General features: G+C 35.6%; 1 protein-coding gene across 1 annotated transcript; it reads right to left on the bottom strand.

Moving 5' to 3' along the window:
* Positions 1–84: 84 nt before the first annotated feature.
* Positions 85–18,662, bottom strand: LOC117336359. Its single transcript, XM_033896862.1, has 5 exons — positions 18,579–18,662; positions 11,620–12,025; positions 3,864–4,333; positions 2,331–2,616; positions 85–1,401 (listed from the first exon to the last, which is right to left on the bottom strand). The coding sequence occupies exons 1-5, from the start codon at positions 18,608–18,610 to the stop codon at positions 1,156–1,158; spliced, it is 1,440 nt and encodes a 479-aa protein (XP_033752753.1). The 5' UTR covers positions 18,611–18,662; the 3' UTR covers positions 85–1,155.
* Positions 18,663–18,890: the final 228 nt, after the last annotated feature.

The raw sequence follows: 18,890 nt of genomic DNA, 5'->3' as shown, positions 1-18,890 counted from the left end.
TTTGGTATTTCTATCAATCTTTCCCAGATGCATTATATTTCAGATGATTTTCCCCACAAAAAGTGTTTTTATTCAAATGCCACTTTCCATGCTAGTGTCTAAACATGAAATGCTTACCACTGAAACAAAGAAACGAAAATAATACTGGTCATTGTGTTTATTTTGTCACGTTAGTTGCATAATACATCATAATATATACAAATTCTCACAGGGGAAAGTCGTAATCATTTACAAAATTGTCACCATTGGAACACATCATCCTTTAAAAAATTGTTCCGATACTAACAAATCGCTAATTACAGAATTGATAATATAGAAACAAATCGTTATTTATGAAATGGTTACCATAGTAACAAATCGTTGTTTACAAAAAAAAAAACACCACATTAGAAAATTAATGTTCTACTTAGTGATAATTATTAATTTAATTGTTACCATAGTAACAAAACCACACTTACAAAATTGTTACCATAGAAACAAATCATCACTTACAAAATTGTTACCATAGTTACAAAATTGTTACCATAGTTACAAATCATCACTTACAAAAATGTTACCATGGTAACAAACCATCACTTACAAAACTGTTACCATGGTAACAAACCATCACTTACAAAACTGTTACCATGGTAACAAACCATCACTTACAGAATTGTTACCATGGTAACGAATCAATACTTACAAAATTGTTACCATGGGAAAAAAATGAAAATAATACCTATGTATATAAAATTTGCTCCAAGGTTTAACGTTAGCATATAAAACAATGTCGACATATTACAGACTGATGTGATCGGTATAAAGATGCTATCATTAGCATCAGATAAAAACTATTATATCATATAAGGATGTCATTGTAATGAACAAAAAAATTGATACTACAAAATGCTACTTTCCTCAACGGTTTTCTTTATATTAGACACTCCTGATTTATTTGGCAGTATAAAACCACTATATACCTATATCATCAGTCAGGTGATTATTAGTGTCTATTGTAGGAATCATTACCAAATTATAAAACATTTAAAGACAAGCTCTAAACATATTTTTGTTGGCGTCGTAATTATTATAGTAACTGATATAGACGCTTCCTTCTTTACGTTAAGATTGCTGTTTTTTATGAAAGATAATCCGATAATCTACCGGGAGGGACGTTCATTGGATGCCTTGACGACGTTTGATGACGTACGAGTGAGTATCGGTAGAGCTAGGGTAGATGTTGCCATGCGCGTTACTGGGGATAGTTGGGCGCGTTCGACAGACAATAGGGGAAGGTGGCTTTTGAACAGTCCGGTTATTCTCTTGATCGTCGAACGTCATGGGATTGTTGTAATATTCCATCTTCAGCGAACCATTTTGAGTCAGAAGATATTGCGGAACTTTTCTTCCCATTTCCGAAAGCTATAATAATTAAACAATGAATGTTATGATTATCCCGAAAATCACATAAACGTTACCTGAAAAGGTATTCCTGTGAGCAAGACCGTGATTATTATTTTTTTTAATATAATTTCCGCGAAACATACTGTGCGTTCCTTTATCGGGTATGTAACATCTGCTGTTCTCGTAATGGAACGCTCCTTACATTAGCAAAACCGAACCGCATCACGTGTATCCAAGATGGTGGAACTGTGATGCTTCATTCGTTTTGCATATGTATTGTTTAAAAGAAAACGGGAATCTTTGTTTGCTGATAACATTTTTTTTGAATACATTATGAAACCATTAAGGTACGAAAAATCAGAATAACCGATTTTCTTGTTTGAGGTATAAATTTCATAAAAAGAGTCGCCATCATGGAAATTCACTTGCGAGTTCGGTCCGTTCGATTATATGTCGTAGTACCTATTCGGTACAACATGAACGTACCCGATAAAGGAATACACGAAAACATGTTCGTATTTTAATTTCTATACAAATGTACTTCGAATTTGTGACCAGCAAAAGGAGACAGGGTGATTATTAATCCTCTACATAAGGTTGTTCTCAATATTAATGAGATAAACTTGTGTCTCCAATGAATTTATGGTTTCACGACGATCTGAGGTAAGGGATCAAATTACAAACTATTGTACAAAAGACATAAATATTACCACCTGTAAAAACGATAAGGACTACAAAGTATTGTACAAAAGATAAATATTACCATCCGTAAAAACGAATTGAGAGTTAAAAACAAAATAGATAAATTCAAACTCTTTATTAACATTTGACCAGTTTCTAAAATCTGGCATATCCAGGGGACCAATGATTATAGAGCTCGACCTCATTTAAAATTTTAATATTCTAGAGACAAGGGCCAGTCTACACTTGGTAAATATATTACGTACCGGTGGTTTTGACAACCGCTTCTTGATGATGGCTTTCTTGCAGTTGATGGCAATTCTAGCATCTTCTGGGAATTCTGCTCGGGCCGGCGAAATTTTGGGACTTGGGCTGGGACTTATGGCCGGAGTCGTGTCAACAGGTGTCTTGCTTTTGTTGTGATCTGTGTTTGGAGACATGAACACTGGGACGGTTATGGGAATACAGGAACTTGTAACGTTCATTCTTAACACGCTGGAACCAGGAGTGAGGTTTCTGATCATCTCTAGTTTACGATATGTGTAGTCCTCTCTAAAGCAATAAAAACAAGGAGAATTTCTTGAGAAATTGTCTACATATTCTTACTTAAATGATATAGACAAGCTTTCCTAATCTACATGTACTATGGTCATTTTACCATCCCGTCAAAGCATGTTTCATAGGGAAAATCTGATCATTTTCTATGTAAAACTTTCAAACGTTTTGAAGTGATAAAGTTTGAAGATGCAAATTTTGGCACAACACTAATATAAAATATACATACGAGGGCTTATTGGTCAGTTGTGAGCCTTGTATTGAAGGATTTGAATTTTGCAGGACATATTGTCCTACTTTTCAACATAATCCCCTTCAGTATCTCAACACTTTTGCCGTTGGTGTTTAAAGGCCTCAATGGCATTTTTATAGAATTCCTTTTCTTGGCTGTTCAGAAAGCCATCCATTGCTTGTTAGGGTTAAAGTTATAATTAGGGTTAGGGTGCCTGAAATAGCTGTTTTCAGTTTTGGAAATAAATGAAAGTCTGTTGGAGCGTGATCAGGTAAATAAGGCGGATGCTCAATCAATTTGAAGCCACAATCGTGAATTGCTGCCATGACGATGACAGACTCTTTCATCCTATCCTTAACCCTAACCTATTTTGTCCATTGTGCAAAAGCCGCTTGTCTTGTTTACTTTAGAGCGCTATCTCGTCGACATAAACTAACCAAATGAGACCAGTCCTGGGGTAGTCAGAGGGTTTAATCCTGATTCTCCCAAAACTGAAAATCCAGGTAAATTTTTTTTTGGGAGAAACAGGATTTGTTTACACAGGGGTCTAATTATTAAGTTAACACAGAAGGACATTATCTCACTCATTCATTATTGCAAAATCCAGGTAAATACAGGTAGATAGGTGATAGAACTACAAAAATGTCAAATTAATGTTATACCTTGAGATGTGAAATTATATATTAAATTTCATTAAAAATAATGCATATATATGTACTTTTTACTGATGATATGATACTTGTACAATGGATAACTAATATGCACTCTTATCTTCAAAATACAATATAATAAGCACCACATACATTCGGTGTCATCCTGTTTCTCCCAAAGCTTTTGGGAGAAACAGGATGACACCAGTCAGAGAATAGTAGGACTTAAAAACAACATTCTTGAGTACATGTACCTCCTTTAATACGTGGCTCACAACTTATCAATCAGCCCTCGTACGTCCCTAGCTAATTGCATCTATGCACTCAGCCAGATATCTATATTTGGACGTAAAGATAATTACCTATATTTCTTGGTGTGCTCTTTTGGAAGTAAAGAGTGCTCGAATTCGTAAGAAATGGCGTCAGCAGAGTTTGTACTGTTGTAAGGACACGGTACCGGAATGCTGTGGTTCGAACTTCCGACGGACGATGTGTGGGATGGCGACTCCACAGTTCGGTCAGTGACGTCACCATAATGTCTTCCGCTCGAGGTCTGGGCACGCGCTGGATTATCAATATGCCACTTGCTATGCCCAGTGTCTCGAGTTTCTGACACTTCGTGGTAAGCCCTGACCACTGTCGATTGAGCACGTGGGGGACCCGAGATCTGGACTTTACTCATGAAAACCTTCTCCCGTTTAACGCCAAACTTCACGCATGCGGACTGGCTTCTGTTTCTCATCATGTCACGTGTTTCAGCGGAGGTAAACTTGAGGTATGATGAGCTGTCGGCAGAATGAGGTCTCGAACAAACATCCCATCCACGAAACTCCTTCAATACTCAACAAGAATAATCCATATATAACAGTAAAACAAACTCAGTAGTAAACAAAATATAGTCACTTTATATCATTGTCCTTAATATAGAAGTTATTTAGAAATAAAAACAATAGAATAAATTTCTTAAAACGAAATCAGATATCAATCATATTAAAAACGATTCCATTCATTTAATTTATCATTATTTGGGTAAATTTCTTGTGCAAATATTGGTAAATATCACAGGTACTTGGGGTCAGGAACTAAAGTTATAATGGAATTGTCTAATTTTAATTTGTAACATCATTTCATGTCTATTTATGCACCGATACAACATTGGAATCGATTATAAAGCGCTTTTAAAAAAAACACCCGTTTCTGGTTGTTATAATATAGAGAAGGTAACCAACTCCCACATGAAAATTTTACCGTCGTCAGTCACCTGCCTCGCTTCGGTGCTCTATATCACATGAAATTCCCACTAAACAATCAAACGGCCGTTATGGACCGCTTGCGGACATAATTTCCTCTAAATGTAAACATGTTTCAATGTATCAGTCCGCGTATTTAAGCCGATAAATCCACGACATGCTCCAGTTGGCTGTTGGTTCAACCATGACAGAGACAACTTCAACGGAAGTAATAAGTTCACGACCCCTAGCGGCGGAGGTCAAGATCTTCGAGGTGTTCCGAGTACTATTATCGCTACGAACAGGTAAGAGAATCTCGATGTATTCGTTTTGGCGGAATTTTTGAACGTCAATTTTCCTAGTGATCGATCCTCGATTATATTTTTTCTATCTTCACGTGAAAAATGTCAGATTTTCACAAGGATTACAAGGTATCTTGGCTTTTTCAAAATATCATTCAATCTAGTGACAATGACTATGTTGATTTAGCAGAAATTCAGAAAAAAACTGGATGTAAAGCAGGATGGTTTGGGAAATTGGTAAAACAGTTTTTTACAGTGAAAACCAAACCAGGGAGATGCAGGGATTGCTGGGCTAAATTAACACAGCGGTATTATGGAGTCACATGGAGGAAAGAGAGTACACCAACAGAACTTGGTCAAAATTGGGTATTTTACAGGTACAATTATCAATGGTGCTAAAGTTCTTTTAGAAATAATTCTAAATTCTATATGTCGCCAGTGGTCTGTTCAAGTTAATGGTAAAACTGTCAACCTAAAAGATCTGGAGATCAGCAATACATATGTAGACCATAGATCCATATTCAAGATTGTTCGACAGTTTCGTTACTGTGAAGGGCTGACAAATGAAGACTCATCTCATCATGATTTGAATTGTTTTCGCGAACATGTTTCAAAAATTTCAGATGAAAATGTGGAGATCATCAGATATCGGGCAAAAACTTGTACAGCCATTTTACCATTTAAATCATCTTTAACATGCATACAATGTAAAAAGTATATACCAGTTAACCCTGTTTTACAATCTAATGACAATTCAGTACATGTATTAAATGAAATTGACAACAAGAAAACTTGTGATGCAAAAAATGAAACCAAAATCAAAGATGAGACAAAAACCAACAATGACAGTGACATAAACAATGATGTGATTTTATGTGAAAGTGATCATACAGACATGTGTACTATTTTTGAACAAATATTCCCTGGCTGTCATTTAAATATGAAAACATTTCTTTTGTCTCAAAAAATGGCAATTGAGAGAGATCCTCATGGAAGGAGGTGGGACAAGGACATCATTAGAATGTGTTTAACTTTATGGTGTAGAAGTCCAAGGGGTTATACTGAACTTAGGAACAGTAACTTCATGATTTTACCTTCTAAAAATATTTTACAAATATATAAAAACACTGTTAACCAAGAGGCAGGTATCAACAAAGACATGCTTCACTTGATGACTAATGAGGCAAAATTACAAAATATTCCTCCTGAGGGTTTATATGGTGGCCTACTCATCGATGAAATGTCTATCCAACCAGACCTTCAATTTAAAAAGGCTAATGGAACTCTGAAGCTGATTGGATTCACAGAGTGTACACCTGAGTCATTTTCGACCAACTGAAAACTAATAAACAGGAAAAAGTACTGGCAACACATGTTCTCCAACTTGTATTCCTCGGATTCACGGGATTTCAGTTTCCTTTCGCACATTTCCCAACTACCACTGCTTCTGGACATGAACTGTACTTACTTGTCTGGAAGTCTGTAAATATGTTGTCAATGTTTGATTTTAAAATACAGTATATCAGTACAGACGGTGCGCAGAGTAACAGAGATCTCTTCAAACTTTTATTACCAGATTTTGATTCAGCTGATCCTAAGACATGCTCATTTACAAATATATATTCAAGACAGAATCCCAAGCTTTTTTTCATCGTGGATTACTCGCACGTAATGAAGAAAATACGAAACAACATATTGAAAAGTGGTGTCGAAAAAATTTGTAAAAGGCATATGAAACTTAATAATGAATTCATTGAATGGAGTCACTTTCGTAAAGCATATTTCTGGGACATTTCTACCCATCCATTCCCAATCCATCATAAACTTACACAGGAGCATATATTCCTGACCTCTGAGGGTAAAATGAGGAACCATCTAGCAGAGGATGTACTCAACAGTGAGATGTTGTATCTGATGGAACCCTGATAAGAAATTTTAGAGACCCTCGACCCATCACAGATGCAAGCCATGATCGACTACAGGAGATCTACGACTCGCTGCAGTGGTTTATTAAATGGGAAAAGTCCATAAAATCAGACGAGACCATCAAAAATAAGGAAAAACATATGATATCTCACCAAACCAGAGAAGACATTGTTTCCTCAATTTTAGGATTTCATGAACTGTGTTTATATAAATTCCAAAGGTCACATGCATCAGTGGTACCAAGTCGCGTAAACAGTGATGCCATAGAAAACATGTTTTGTCAACAACGCACATTACATAATGGAGCAAACACTAATCCTACCTATTTAGGTTACTGCCATAGTGTCAATTCAGTAATACTGGGACAAGTTTCAGTATCCAGAAAGTCCAATGCAGGTTGTGGGGTTGGTGCAGTGTTGCCTTGCAAACCTCAACAGCAGAAAAGGGTACCTTAAACTGTCCTGGCTAGTTAATTCTGAAGTGATAAAGAAAAACAAATGTAACTTACTTGTGTTTGTGTAAAACCAGTGAATCCAAATATCAACTGTTAGGCCTAATATGTAATAACTGATTTGTAATTAATTATCTATAAAAACTGTACAACTTGGCTTAAAGACAACCTTGATAGTAAATATTGGCCTATAAGTGCCACCTATATAATGGTCCAATGAGTGGCCTTTCTAGACAGATTTGATTGTAAATAACTAATCTGAAAATATAATACCTTCTATTATTGACACATTGGGCATGAAAATGGTTCTCCATCATCTGTGTAACGCGACCAATCTTCTTCATTAATTTTCACACAATTCCTGTGGAACCACAATGAACAAGTGTCACAGCATATCCATTGTTCTCCCTCCTTATATGTGGCATTACAGACCCCACAGTTTTCATCAGATTCAGTAGCCTCTGTAACAAACGTACGCCTACTTTTTATTATTCCCTTGCCTTTTTCCCTCTCATTTGTGATTTTCTTTTTCTTCCCTTTTTAGCAGCCCTTTGGGACTTCATAGTCAGAATCACCAGCAGAAACAGTAGATGTTGTAGACTGGGTACTAGGTCTTGCCACCTACATGTCCGATGTCGAAGACTGGGAGAAACTTGGACCAGCTACTTCTTCATGTTGCACCCCACTTGATCCTGCTACTGGCTCATCAGATGCAATGGACGGGACATCCATCTGTGGTAAGGTTCCATCTTTCAATATAGCTTGTACTAAAGCATTATTGATGTCCTCCTTCTTTTTATTGCTGGAAAGCTTGAGTCTGTATGCAACACATAGTGAAACTAAATCCTGCTTTGTGAATGGTTGCAGTAGCAGAAACTTTTCATTCTGCAACATTTCAGACTTCAGCCGTAAGTGGGAGATCTCATTATTGGCTGACTTGTCTTCATGGAAGAACTTCATATTGAAACATTTGGTTGATTTCTTTGTCTTTTCCATAACTTTCTTTCTCCAAGCTTTTCCCTTTTCTTTTTTGAGCAATGTAAGGTAGTCTCTTCTGAATTGGCTTAAACTGACTTTCAGAAACAAATCCAAAACAGAATGAAATATTTCAATACATTTTTCACACATGGTCACAACAGAATACAAGATACTGTTGATGTCATCAGACTCATCCCTAGTGCTGTCAGCAGAAGCTCTCAACTTTGTCAATGTTATAGCCCAAAGTTCAAACAGTTCTGAATTTTCGCAAAGTTCATCTTTAACATGGTCGAATAAATTCTTTCCAAATTTAACCAGGCTTTCATTTGATAGCTTGTTGCGACAGAGCACTTCTAATTTCATAAAGAAGTCAAAAGTAGGGTCACATATATTTGTAAGACTTTCCCGCTCATTTTGCTTTCTTTGAGTAATGTTCAAACTGTCTGGGTCACCTGTGATTTCTTTAACATCCTCATATGATGCACACAGAGCATTTAAGATTGTCATTTGACATTTCAGATTTACCACTTTTGATTCCATTCCCTCCGCAAACAAAGTATTTCTCAACTTCTTGGAAGTTATATATTTCAATTTGGCAACTACATAACAACCAACATATCTGATTTTTCCACGAGCAGATGAATCCAGTTCTTGTTGAGACGAGATGTTCTTGATTGGTTCCACAGTGTCAAGCTGAAGATGAGCAGATAATAACTCAAAAGATTTCCTTTCAAGGTAAAACATGACTGACGTAAATAGCTGAAATTCTGGTCCGTCAATGTCAACTTTATAATATGTCAGAATTTCCACAACACTGCTTTCATACTCCACAGAGTTGACGTATTTGTGAAATTTCTTGAAATAATCATTTCTGTGTTTTTGTGAAAATTTTGCTACATCCTCTGGGAAACAGTTCAATCCGAAATCCTCGACCATTGAAAATTGAACTTTGAACCAATCATCATATTTCTGGAAATCACAAAGAAGTTTTTGTTTGAAGGATAACATTCTTTCTTCTGTAGGTGTGTCCAGAAATTCTTTGAGAACCGAATCCAACGCGACTTTTGATGGAGATAGAGACTCTTCAGCTGTAAGAATGTTAGTTTCAATGAAATTGTCTAGAAAAGTCAAGTGTTCAATTTCACTGTCAGAAAAATCTGAGTCGTGCATGTTTGTATCTGAAGGCTCATCATTTTTGTCTTCTGATGGTAGATCTTGTTGAATTTGTTTTTACAACATGTCAAATCAGCTCTGACGTCACCAACAGAAATATTTTGATGAAATTGTTTCACGCGAACAGGATGTAGCTTACATAGTGACTTTTTGAAGTTCACAACTTTCAGACCATCAACTGAAACCGCACGCCCCACAGCCACACCCAACTGTCCTGCCTGAAAACAATTTTGGCAATTTACAACCACATTCTCTAAACTCATGCCCTGCGATTTATGTACTGTCATTGCGTAGGCAAGCTTCAACGGAAGTTGGGCTCTTTTGGCAACTACTAATTTTTTCACAGGATCAAAGTGGTAAAAGTAGTCCTTCCAATATTTGTTGTAATTGTCTTTTTTTCCATCGCGAATTTTACCTCCACAGAATCTGATAACAGTTTTGTTACAATGCCACGTAGTCCATTCACAAGCTCGTCACTTCGATTTTGCACAAGCATCACTGGACATCCAACTTTAAGTGCTAAATTCCTTGGCGCCAAAAACTTGCCCAGGTAGTATTGACTACCTTCATCGGTGGCCTTATATCTTTTCAGTTCACCATCTAGCTGGTTCAGTTTTTCAAAATTGAACAAATCAACGTCTAAGTTTCTTGCAAACAGCTGTATGCAGTCCATTTCATTTGCCAGAGGCCGATCCAATGACTTGAGGAAGGCAACAGTGTCATCCGAGGGATGCCCTATTTCTAGTTCATTAATGCACTGGATGAGGGTTGTGTCCTCCTGTCTGTGAATTTCATTTAAGACTACTTTGTGGGGGGAAAAGTCATCAAACCAAGGCAGAAGGAAGCATGGCTTGCCAGAATCACCATGTAACTGGTTTGCAACTGGGGGTAGTTGATAAAAATCGCCCACCAAAACAACTTGAATTTGGCCGAATACTTCCTTAGAGTTTCTGACATGTTTGCAAAGAAATTGAACCTGGTTCAGTACTTTGGCACTAACCATAGACACTTCATCAATTATTAACACATCAACAGTTTCTATATTTTGTTTTGCTTTCATGAATCTTTCATCCGTTTTCACCAAATGTGCAATTTCCTCATTTAAATGTCTCCCGTCTTCAATACCTGACCATTTGTGTAATGTCTGTGCACCCAGATCGCCATAATGTGTGGCTGCTATCCCAGTGGAACAAACAATTGACACGTTTTTGTGGCATTTTCTTGAATATTTCACAATATGTTTCACTAAATATGTTTTACCAGATCCAGCTTGGCCCGTGATTATCACGTTGTGTCCGTTTTTTACCAATTCAAACGCATTTGCTTGATCTTCGTCCATTTTTTCACTACAATGTATTTTCCCGGACTTTCTAAATCTCAAAACAAAACAAATACATCGAGATTCTCTTACCTGTTCGTAGCGATAATAGTACTCGGAACACCTCGAAGATCTTGACCTCCGCCGCTAGGGGTCGTGAACTTATTACTTCCGTTGAAGTTGTCTCTGTCATGGTTGAACCAACAGCCAACTGGAGCATGTCGTGGATTTATCGGCTTAAATACGCGGACTGATACAGTGAAACATGTTTACATTTAGAGGAAATTATGTCCGCAAGCGGTCCATAACGGCCGTTTGATTGTTTAGTGGGAATTTTATGTGATATAGAGCACCGAAGCGAGGTAGGTGACTGACGACGGTAAAATTTTCATGTGGGAGTTGGTTACCTTCTCTATATTATAACAACCAGAAACGGGTGTTTTTTTAAAAAGCGCTTTATAATCGATTCCAATGTTGTATCGGTGCATAAATAGACATGAAATGATGTTACAAATTAAAATTAGACAATTCCATTATAACTTTAGTTCCTGACCCCAAGTACCTGTGGTAAATATTAGTAGTGTACACTTCCGTTACTTTGCTAGCAAGGGATTAAAATTTTAGACCATGTTTACTTACTTATTTATTTATTTGTTTATTTATTTATCTATTCATTCATGCATATATTCATGTTCATATTTAGGATACAGAACAAACTGCATTACACTCGTGGGATTTTACCTTCTTGGTGACAATTTTCTCAGGGCCTGATGTATACGCTGAGCTGAGGGACCGTATTATCTGTGACTGTCCTCTGTGAGGCGGTGGACTATCAAACTTGTATTTGTGAAGAGAAGCGCACGAGTTTTGCACGTTCGGTCGCACTGGAGTTGCCCACGTGTTTGTTTCATCCTTCATTTTCTTGGTAACGACCTTTTCGTTCTCCATATCTGGTTCCATGCCACGTAGAGTGCTGGTAGCACTGGCCTCAAACAGTTTCTTGTAACCACAAGAGAGATCATTGGGGTTGATTTTGTACACAACTTTCCGGAAATCTTCAGTGTAACGGACACCGTGTGCTCCGCACCAGTCCACGGGACTGTCCAATGAGGGACTTGTCTCGGCATCTTTGAGGATGATGTCATCACTATATTTAGAAAAAGTAAATAAATAAATGAAATACAATTCGTTGCCATAATGATAAAAGAGGTGATATATTGCATTAAACACTTGTTAGAATAAATGATATAATGATGTATTAGTGCGTTGGTTGTGGTGGCGGTTGCTACGGTGAAGGAAGGAAGGAAGGAAGGAAGGAAGGAAGGAAGGAAGGAAGGAAGGAAGGAAGGAAGCGCATTCAGGATGAATACATCAAAAGCTCAGTCTCTAGTCATCTTCGATACAATTGATATCCAGTTACACAGGGGCTTGGCACGATTTTCCAAATGGTGGTCCATATATAGATATGTTTTATAGTGTCAAGTTTCTTAAAGTTGACACTATAAAACATATATATATGAACCATCATTTGGAAAATCGTACCAAGCCCCTGTGTCCAGTAAGGGCGTGAGAGTTGCACCTGCCGACACATCACCCCACCCCGACTCACCACACATTCCATGATCGGTAAGATGAGACCAAACATGAGAAATATCTTTTCTCTTGTTTTTAGATAATGTTCTACTTAATGATGTCTGTAAATATGGATGTAATCTTTATTTTACGACTGTTCCACCTGACCAACCTCAGGATAATCTTCCTTCACACTGCCTCACATTTACTCAGTGTTCTCTGCTGTTTTTACTTTCGTCACCTGGCTGACACAAGTTCATCGCTCATCAATTTGGGAGTACGACCAATGGTCAGTGTTATTAAAATCCTCTGTTCGCTGCTTCTTTACTATACTGCTTCGTCATGAACATTGGTCCGCCCGTTGACATAAGACAGAGATGAAAATGGACTAAGGGCAAAAAGGCTGAAAATTAGATTATTACAAGTTTACATTATGCTCAAAAGGCTGAAAACAGCCAATCGGCTGAACATTTTCATCTCTGATAAGAATGTGACCGGGTGGGTGTCCTAACGGGTGTCTTCGGCGGCACTAAGCTGATTACATTGACCATGAGGTAATATAAAGTCGGCCTCGGTTCAGCGCTTTCAGAGGTAGGCAAACGAGCATATCCAGCTGCAAATCACACATAGTCATCTCTTGTATGTAGCGAGTATACAGGCGAAGGGGAGACAATCAGTAAATGACTGCTCTATTACTGGACGTAAAACAATAAGAAATCAATTTTAACTAATGAAATCTTTATTGATTTGCAAAATATCAAAGAGAACGGATGTGGGACCAAAGATCTGTGAAAACTCTATGAATGTCAAGCAAACGCCAATTACAATGTAGTTTGGTTGAGGAATAGCTATACATGCACACACAATAAACGTATTACTTAAATTATACAAACATTAATGTTGAAATCTAATTGAATACCAAGCTGTTATCAATTAATTTGATACGAGATAACCTTAGCCTCGGAGACAAACTGGGTCCCTCATCCCAGCTGGCCACAAAAAAAAAAGTACTATCGTATGACCTGCTGCCAATCCTTTGCTATTGTCAGGCTAAACAGTTTCAATACATACTAGGATTAATACTCAGTATGAACAGTTACAGACATAGTACTACTCGCGTACAATCTCGGCCAACAACAATTGATAAACTGATAAATGAAATATTCCATCACAGTATTTACGACAGAACATTAAAGCATGAAATCCAGTATTACCATAAAGAAAGCAAAGGATGATATATACACGTAATTTCACATGTCTCTCTTGTTTAACGTATTTCATTTCTTAATTCATTTTCTTTGTAAATATACATAACCAGGGTTTGAAGGATGGTCTAGTTCTCTGATGACATAACATCTATAAATTTAAACATATTAGATCTAACATTATTTTTCCGATACAAAAAAATGACCTAATTTCTGAGTATAAGGGACATTCCATAATAAAATGATATTCGTTTTTAATTTGATAAAAAAATATAATAAAGCATTTCCAAAGGTATTGGAATCGGGCGATGCCATCTTCCCGCTTCTACTGTATAACCTTGATAATTTTTTTAATTTAAAAAAAAAAAAAATCTATTGTAACCAAATTCATTTAAGAAAACTATATAACATCTGGCTCGTGGCGAGTCTACAAGCTCTCTATGCCAGTCTTGTATAAATATGTCTCGTACTTGAATAATGATAAAATACATCAATATCTCCAACTCCATGTTCAAGCGAAACATAAAATGTTCTTCACCAGTTTAGCCCAATTTAATGTACGAGAAGTTTCCACTTGCGTGTAAAGCTCGTTATACATAGACTTAACCAGAACATTCTTTTGGTTATGAACGATTTTAACCAATATTTAATCATCTTGGTATATCTGATACATTTAAGTTTTATACATATAGAGGACTTAATTGGAGATAAACATCAGTACATATGTATTTGCTTTTTGAAGCCCTACCCCCTCTCTGAATCCGCCACTGATTAGTCTGAATGGCATGTGGCGGGTCCTCTTGTTTGTTATTCAATTAGGTAGTCACCAACTAGTACAAAGAGACCCCGCCTGAAAAACGACCCTGGCTGTTCAAAGAACGATAAACCCTGCAAACACACACATTCAAAATCTCAGGAATGTTGCTGCGAATCTCTTACGTCACTCTTGCGAGCAGCACGACACATGTAAAGGTCGTTCTTACTTCAACTTCAACCTTACAAATTGGTCGCTGTTTTTTTTCGGTCTCTGCTATTTCTACGAGCCTCACTTACGGCAAAAAACAAACAAACACACAAAAAACAAAAACAAACAGAGAAAAAAAAGAGAGAAAAAAAAACCGCAGATGACGCAGGATAAAAAAAAAAGAAAGAAAAAAAACCCAATGATTCCGGCTGTGACCGAGTCTTTAAGCAAGACATTTGAGATATCAACGAGCGTCTGTGTCCTGAACAAAAATCCCCCCCAAAAGATTCCATGGACTCTCCAATGTCCAGACAACATCGCCAGTTAATTCATTTCGTAGATTTGAAATGGTCATACTTATATCAATGAATTATCTCGTCTTCACACACAGGGCTCGTTCGTCAACACAACCTCTGTTTGGAATATGTCAAGAGAAAATAGCATTTTCCTTTCAAAGAAGTTTTGACAATCCCAATTCCGCGCACTTACTCAGAACCTTTGGATATGTTCTATAGTTTATTCCAGGAAAGTACACTGTTCTTAAATCACAGTTGGATCTAAATCGACAGACAACGGAGCTTTCCAACAATACATTCATATCGGGAAAGCAATAAGCAATATCTTGGACATGAATAAAATGTTCTACCATAATCAGGATGTCACAAGTAGGAAAGCGTCTCAAAAACAGTCAACTTTCAGCGAGTGAAAACGCGTTCAGTCCGTACAATATGCTGATTTTGTATATATAGTAACACCTACGTGTGGTGTTCGTGACATACATCTACAACACGTGTGCAGTATAGAGAAATATTGATTTAAAGCCATATGGAAGGCTACGTCGGGTATACTTCTTTGGAATGTGGGTGTGTCGAAATTATCTTAAATATGTGATCAGCCAGATATTATACTTGTGTAATAATATAATATGATATGCATTTACCCGGCTGGTCTATACCTATATTGTATACATGGCATATTGTATAACATTATATCATTATTACTGTATGTGTACAATTATGTATAATTATGAAAAACAATAGCATTGTCGTTTAACATCCTTGATTTGAATAACCATGATCACTCTACTTTATATAATATTAAGTCAAACCTCGATGATTCGAACTTCGTTGATTCGAATTTCTCGTTATATCGAACTTTTTGCTTGGTCCCGATTTTCCTCGCTATATGATAACGCTACTAGCGAACCTATGTATGATTCGAATTTTTACAAATCGAAGTTTTCGATATATCGAGCTTTTTTCATGGACTGTTAGCTATGATATTATAGGTAATTGACATCTCATGATTCCAACAAAAAAAATACATATACCGACCACTGGACCATCATTAATAAGGAGATAATATTACACAAGCTCAAAGCTTGTTATCAAAGTCTCTTATATACTTTTGATTTATTGTATTGTAATACCTTATTCATCAATAAATATTGTTTAAACTAATCAGCCAGATTTTTAAAAAATGATGATGATGATGATGATGATGATGATGATGATGATGATCACAGCATGTAAGTGTGAGAGTATGTGTGTGTATGTTTTTTACCTTTGTCTCTTATGTCTATTGTTTAATATGTTAACTTGTTTAATCTTCAAAAAATAAAAGATTTATATAAAAAAAAAATAAACTAAAATAGTCATTTTCTCATACATAGTTATTTATTATTAAATTGTAAATAACGATGGACTCTATAAGAGCACAGGTTGCACCAGTGCGCTTATAAACCACACAATATGTAAACATTTGTAACAAGAAAATTAATTATATTGAAATTATATGATATCATTACAAAGGGAATATTCATTTTTAATTCAATTAAATATTGTTTTAATATCACTTGAACATGACGTGTTTTCTTTTGCCCGTTGAGGTTTTGCATCATACAATGTAAATAACATGTAAATAAGAAAGGCTTGATATGGTTAAGTTTTTCTCACGCGCTACTTTGTGACGTTAGCATACATTTCGTTACACAACCACTCATACAAAGCATATAACTAAAGAACATATGAAAAGGGCGCTTAAAACTGCCGAAAAGCTGTACCACATATGGAAGTGGAACACGGGAGAATTTCTTGGGATGAAATTAAATAATTATTATGATTTATTGAAAAATAAAAAACGAGAAGGGTGGTAAAAATAGTATGTAACTTGTTATTGTATACAGATAGTTAGATTTCAATCGATCATAATCTAATAGGTCTTCTTTTCTTTTCTTTTTGTCGGAGATGTATTTGTAATGAAAATAAAACTCCATGATATATTGTGTATATGTTGAAATACAGTCAACAGACCTTAGTAAAAACTCAGCTATATGGGCGAGTTTGCTAATTCTAGCTATTTTACTATGAACTTGATTTTTTCATCTAATACTCTCGTGTTTTCTACTGTCCTTAGTTATCTTACATCATATGCATTTTATATACGGCATCCTGATTACAGTAAACGTTTTCTCACTCGCTACTTTGTGATCTCAGCACCCACTATCATATGCTCGCTGAAATATCAAAACAATAGTTTTTATATCTAAAGGAAACTACTGATATCTAAAACAATCTGGTTTTGTAGTAAAAAAATGAATTTTACAATAATTCATTATTTTACAATGAATACATACATATACACATATTGAAAATCACAAATCTATGAACAATTTAGTACATGTATGCATATATTGTCGCTGAGTATTAATTAATTAATTAATTTTTTTTTATTTATTATCTATTTATTTGTTTATTTTGTTTACATTTTAGACATTGAACTATTTTTATATATACATTCTGTAGATATATTTTTTAATTATTTTTTTCTTATATTCTCATTTTAGTTTTCATTGGTGGTATCATTATAATTGTGGCGAACAATTAAATTATCGCTTCATATAACTAGTGTATGATGGCCTATATAGGGAGCAAAAATATACCTCATGCATTTTTGGCATAAAAATGCTAGTCATCATAACTTTGCTAAATATGCTAGTAACAGATTTTAAATATATCCCTGCAGAAAAGGTGAGACTATGAGACTATTTTAAACACATTATATCATACAAACACTCTTAGTATTCCATCTCCTATATTCCTGTCTTTCTATTAATTCCCTATACTCAATTCCACCACTACCCTTTCTGGAACGTTACGAATTGATATTCATGTATAAAATGTCCACTAATATTTTGATATGTTCTGTAAATATTTTTCTGCCTGGCACAATGAAACGTTACCTAGCAGGAGCTTGATTATCAAAAGGAGAACGATTAAGGAATGAGCATAAAAGGACAATGATAAGGTGAAGGAGCGTGCATATGTATATGTACATTTGTAGTTAGTTTGTCCCAGACAGATATTATGTTATTGTATGTAAATCAAATATTTTTGTTAGACATTAATTAATTATTGTATAATTATCTGTTTTCCCTTCACTTTCCCTCTTTAGTCTTCCTTTTCTAATTTGTCAATCGTAAAATTAATGTAAATGTCCATTGTTTGTGTCACATTGTTGTAATAATGTTTGGAGGAGAGGGCTTTAATAAGTTGTATAACTTGTGTCCAATCCTCATGCTTATATTTGAAGCAATAAAAATATGTTAAAAAAAATGCGAATGCTCGGTACAGAGGCATGTGGTATTAATAGTTATGATTTGTCCATGCAGTGGTATCTAAAAATTAAGTGTCATATATATAAATTAGAGACTTTTGAAATAATCAGCTAATGATTGTTGTCCTTCCTCACTTGTGTTTGTCAACAAACCTTTTTTATAGAAATAAAAAATAGCATTATTTATTTATATAAAGTTTGTTACGTGTAACTGAACAGGATTTGACTCCAGATCACCGGCTGAAAATAACATACATACCAGAATTGCAGCGAGCTATTTTTAGTAATGTTGTAGTATTAAATCATTAACTATTTATAATCAATAAGACCTGTAATGTACGTACCAATTTTCCATTTGTGAAGTTATATCTTTCATGATGAATGCTGATGATAAAAAGTCGCGGAATATGTCATGAGTTTTGAACCGTATGAACTTTCAGGTCATGACGTCACTGAATGTCATAACTAGTTTGACCAATGCCAATCCGGAATTTCCAGTGATGATGCCCTCGTTATATATTTCTTAATCTGATGAATGACATAAATACAACGATAATTTAAATAGCTGTGTACACAATAAATTAATGTTACTGTTATTTTCACATCAATAAATGATACTTTTGATTAAAAAAGGCGTAAGTATCACTGCTTTGATT

The sequence above is a fragment of the Pecten maximus genome, chromosome 10, assembly GCF_902652985.1.
Source record: "Pecten maximus chromosome 10, xPecMax1.1, whole genome shotgun sequence".
Taxonomy (NCBI): Eukaryota; Metazoa; Mollusca; class Bivalvia; order Pectinida; family Pectinidae; genus Pecten; species Pecten maximus.
Note: the sequence above shows the minus strand (reverse complement) of the source record. Positions and strands in the feature narration are given on the sequence as shown.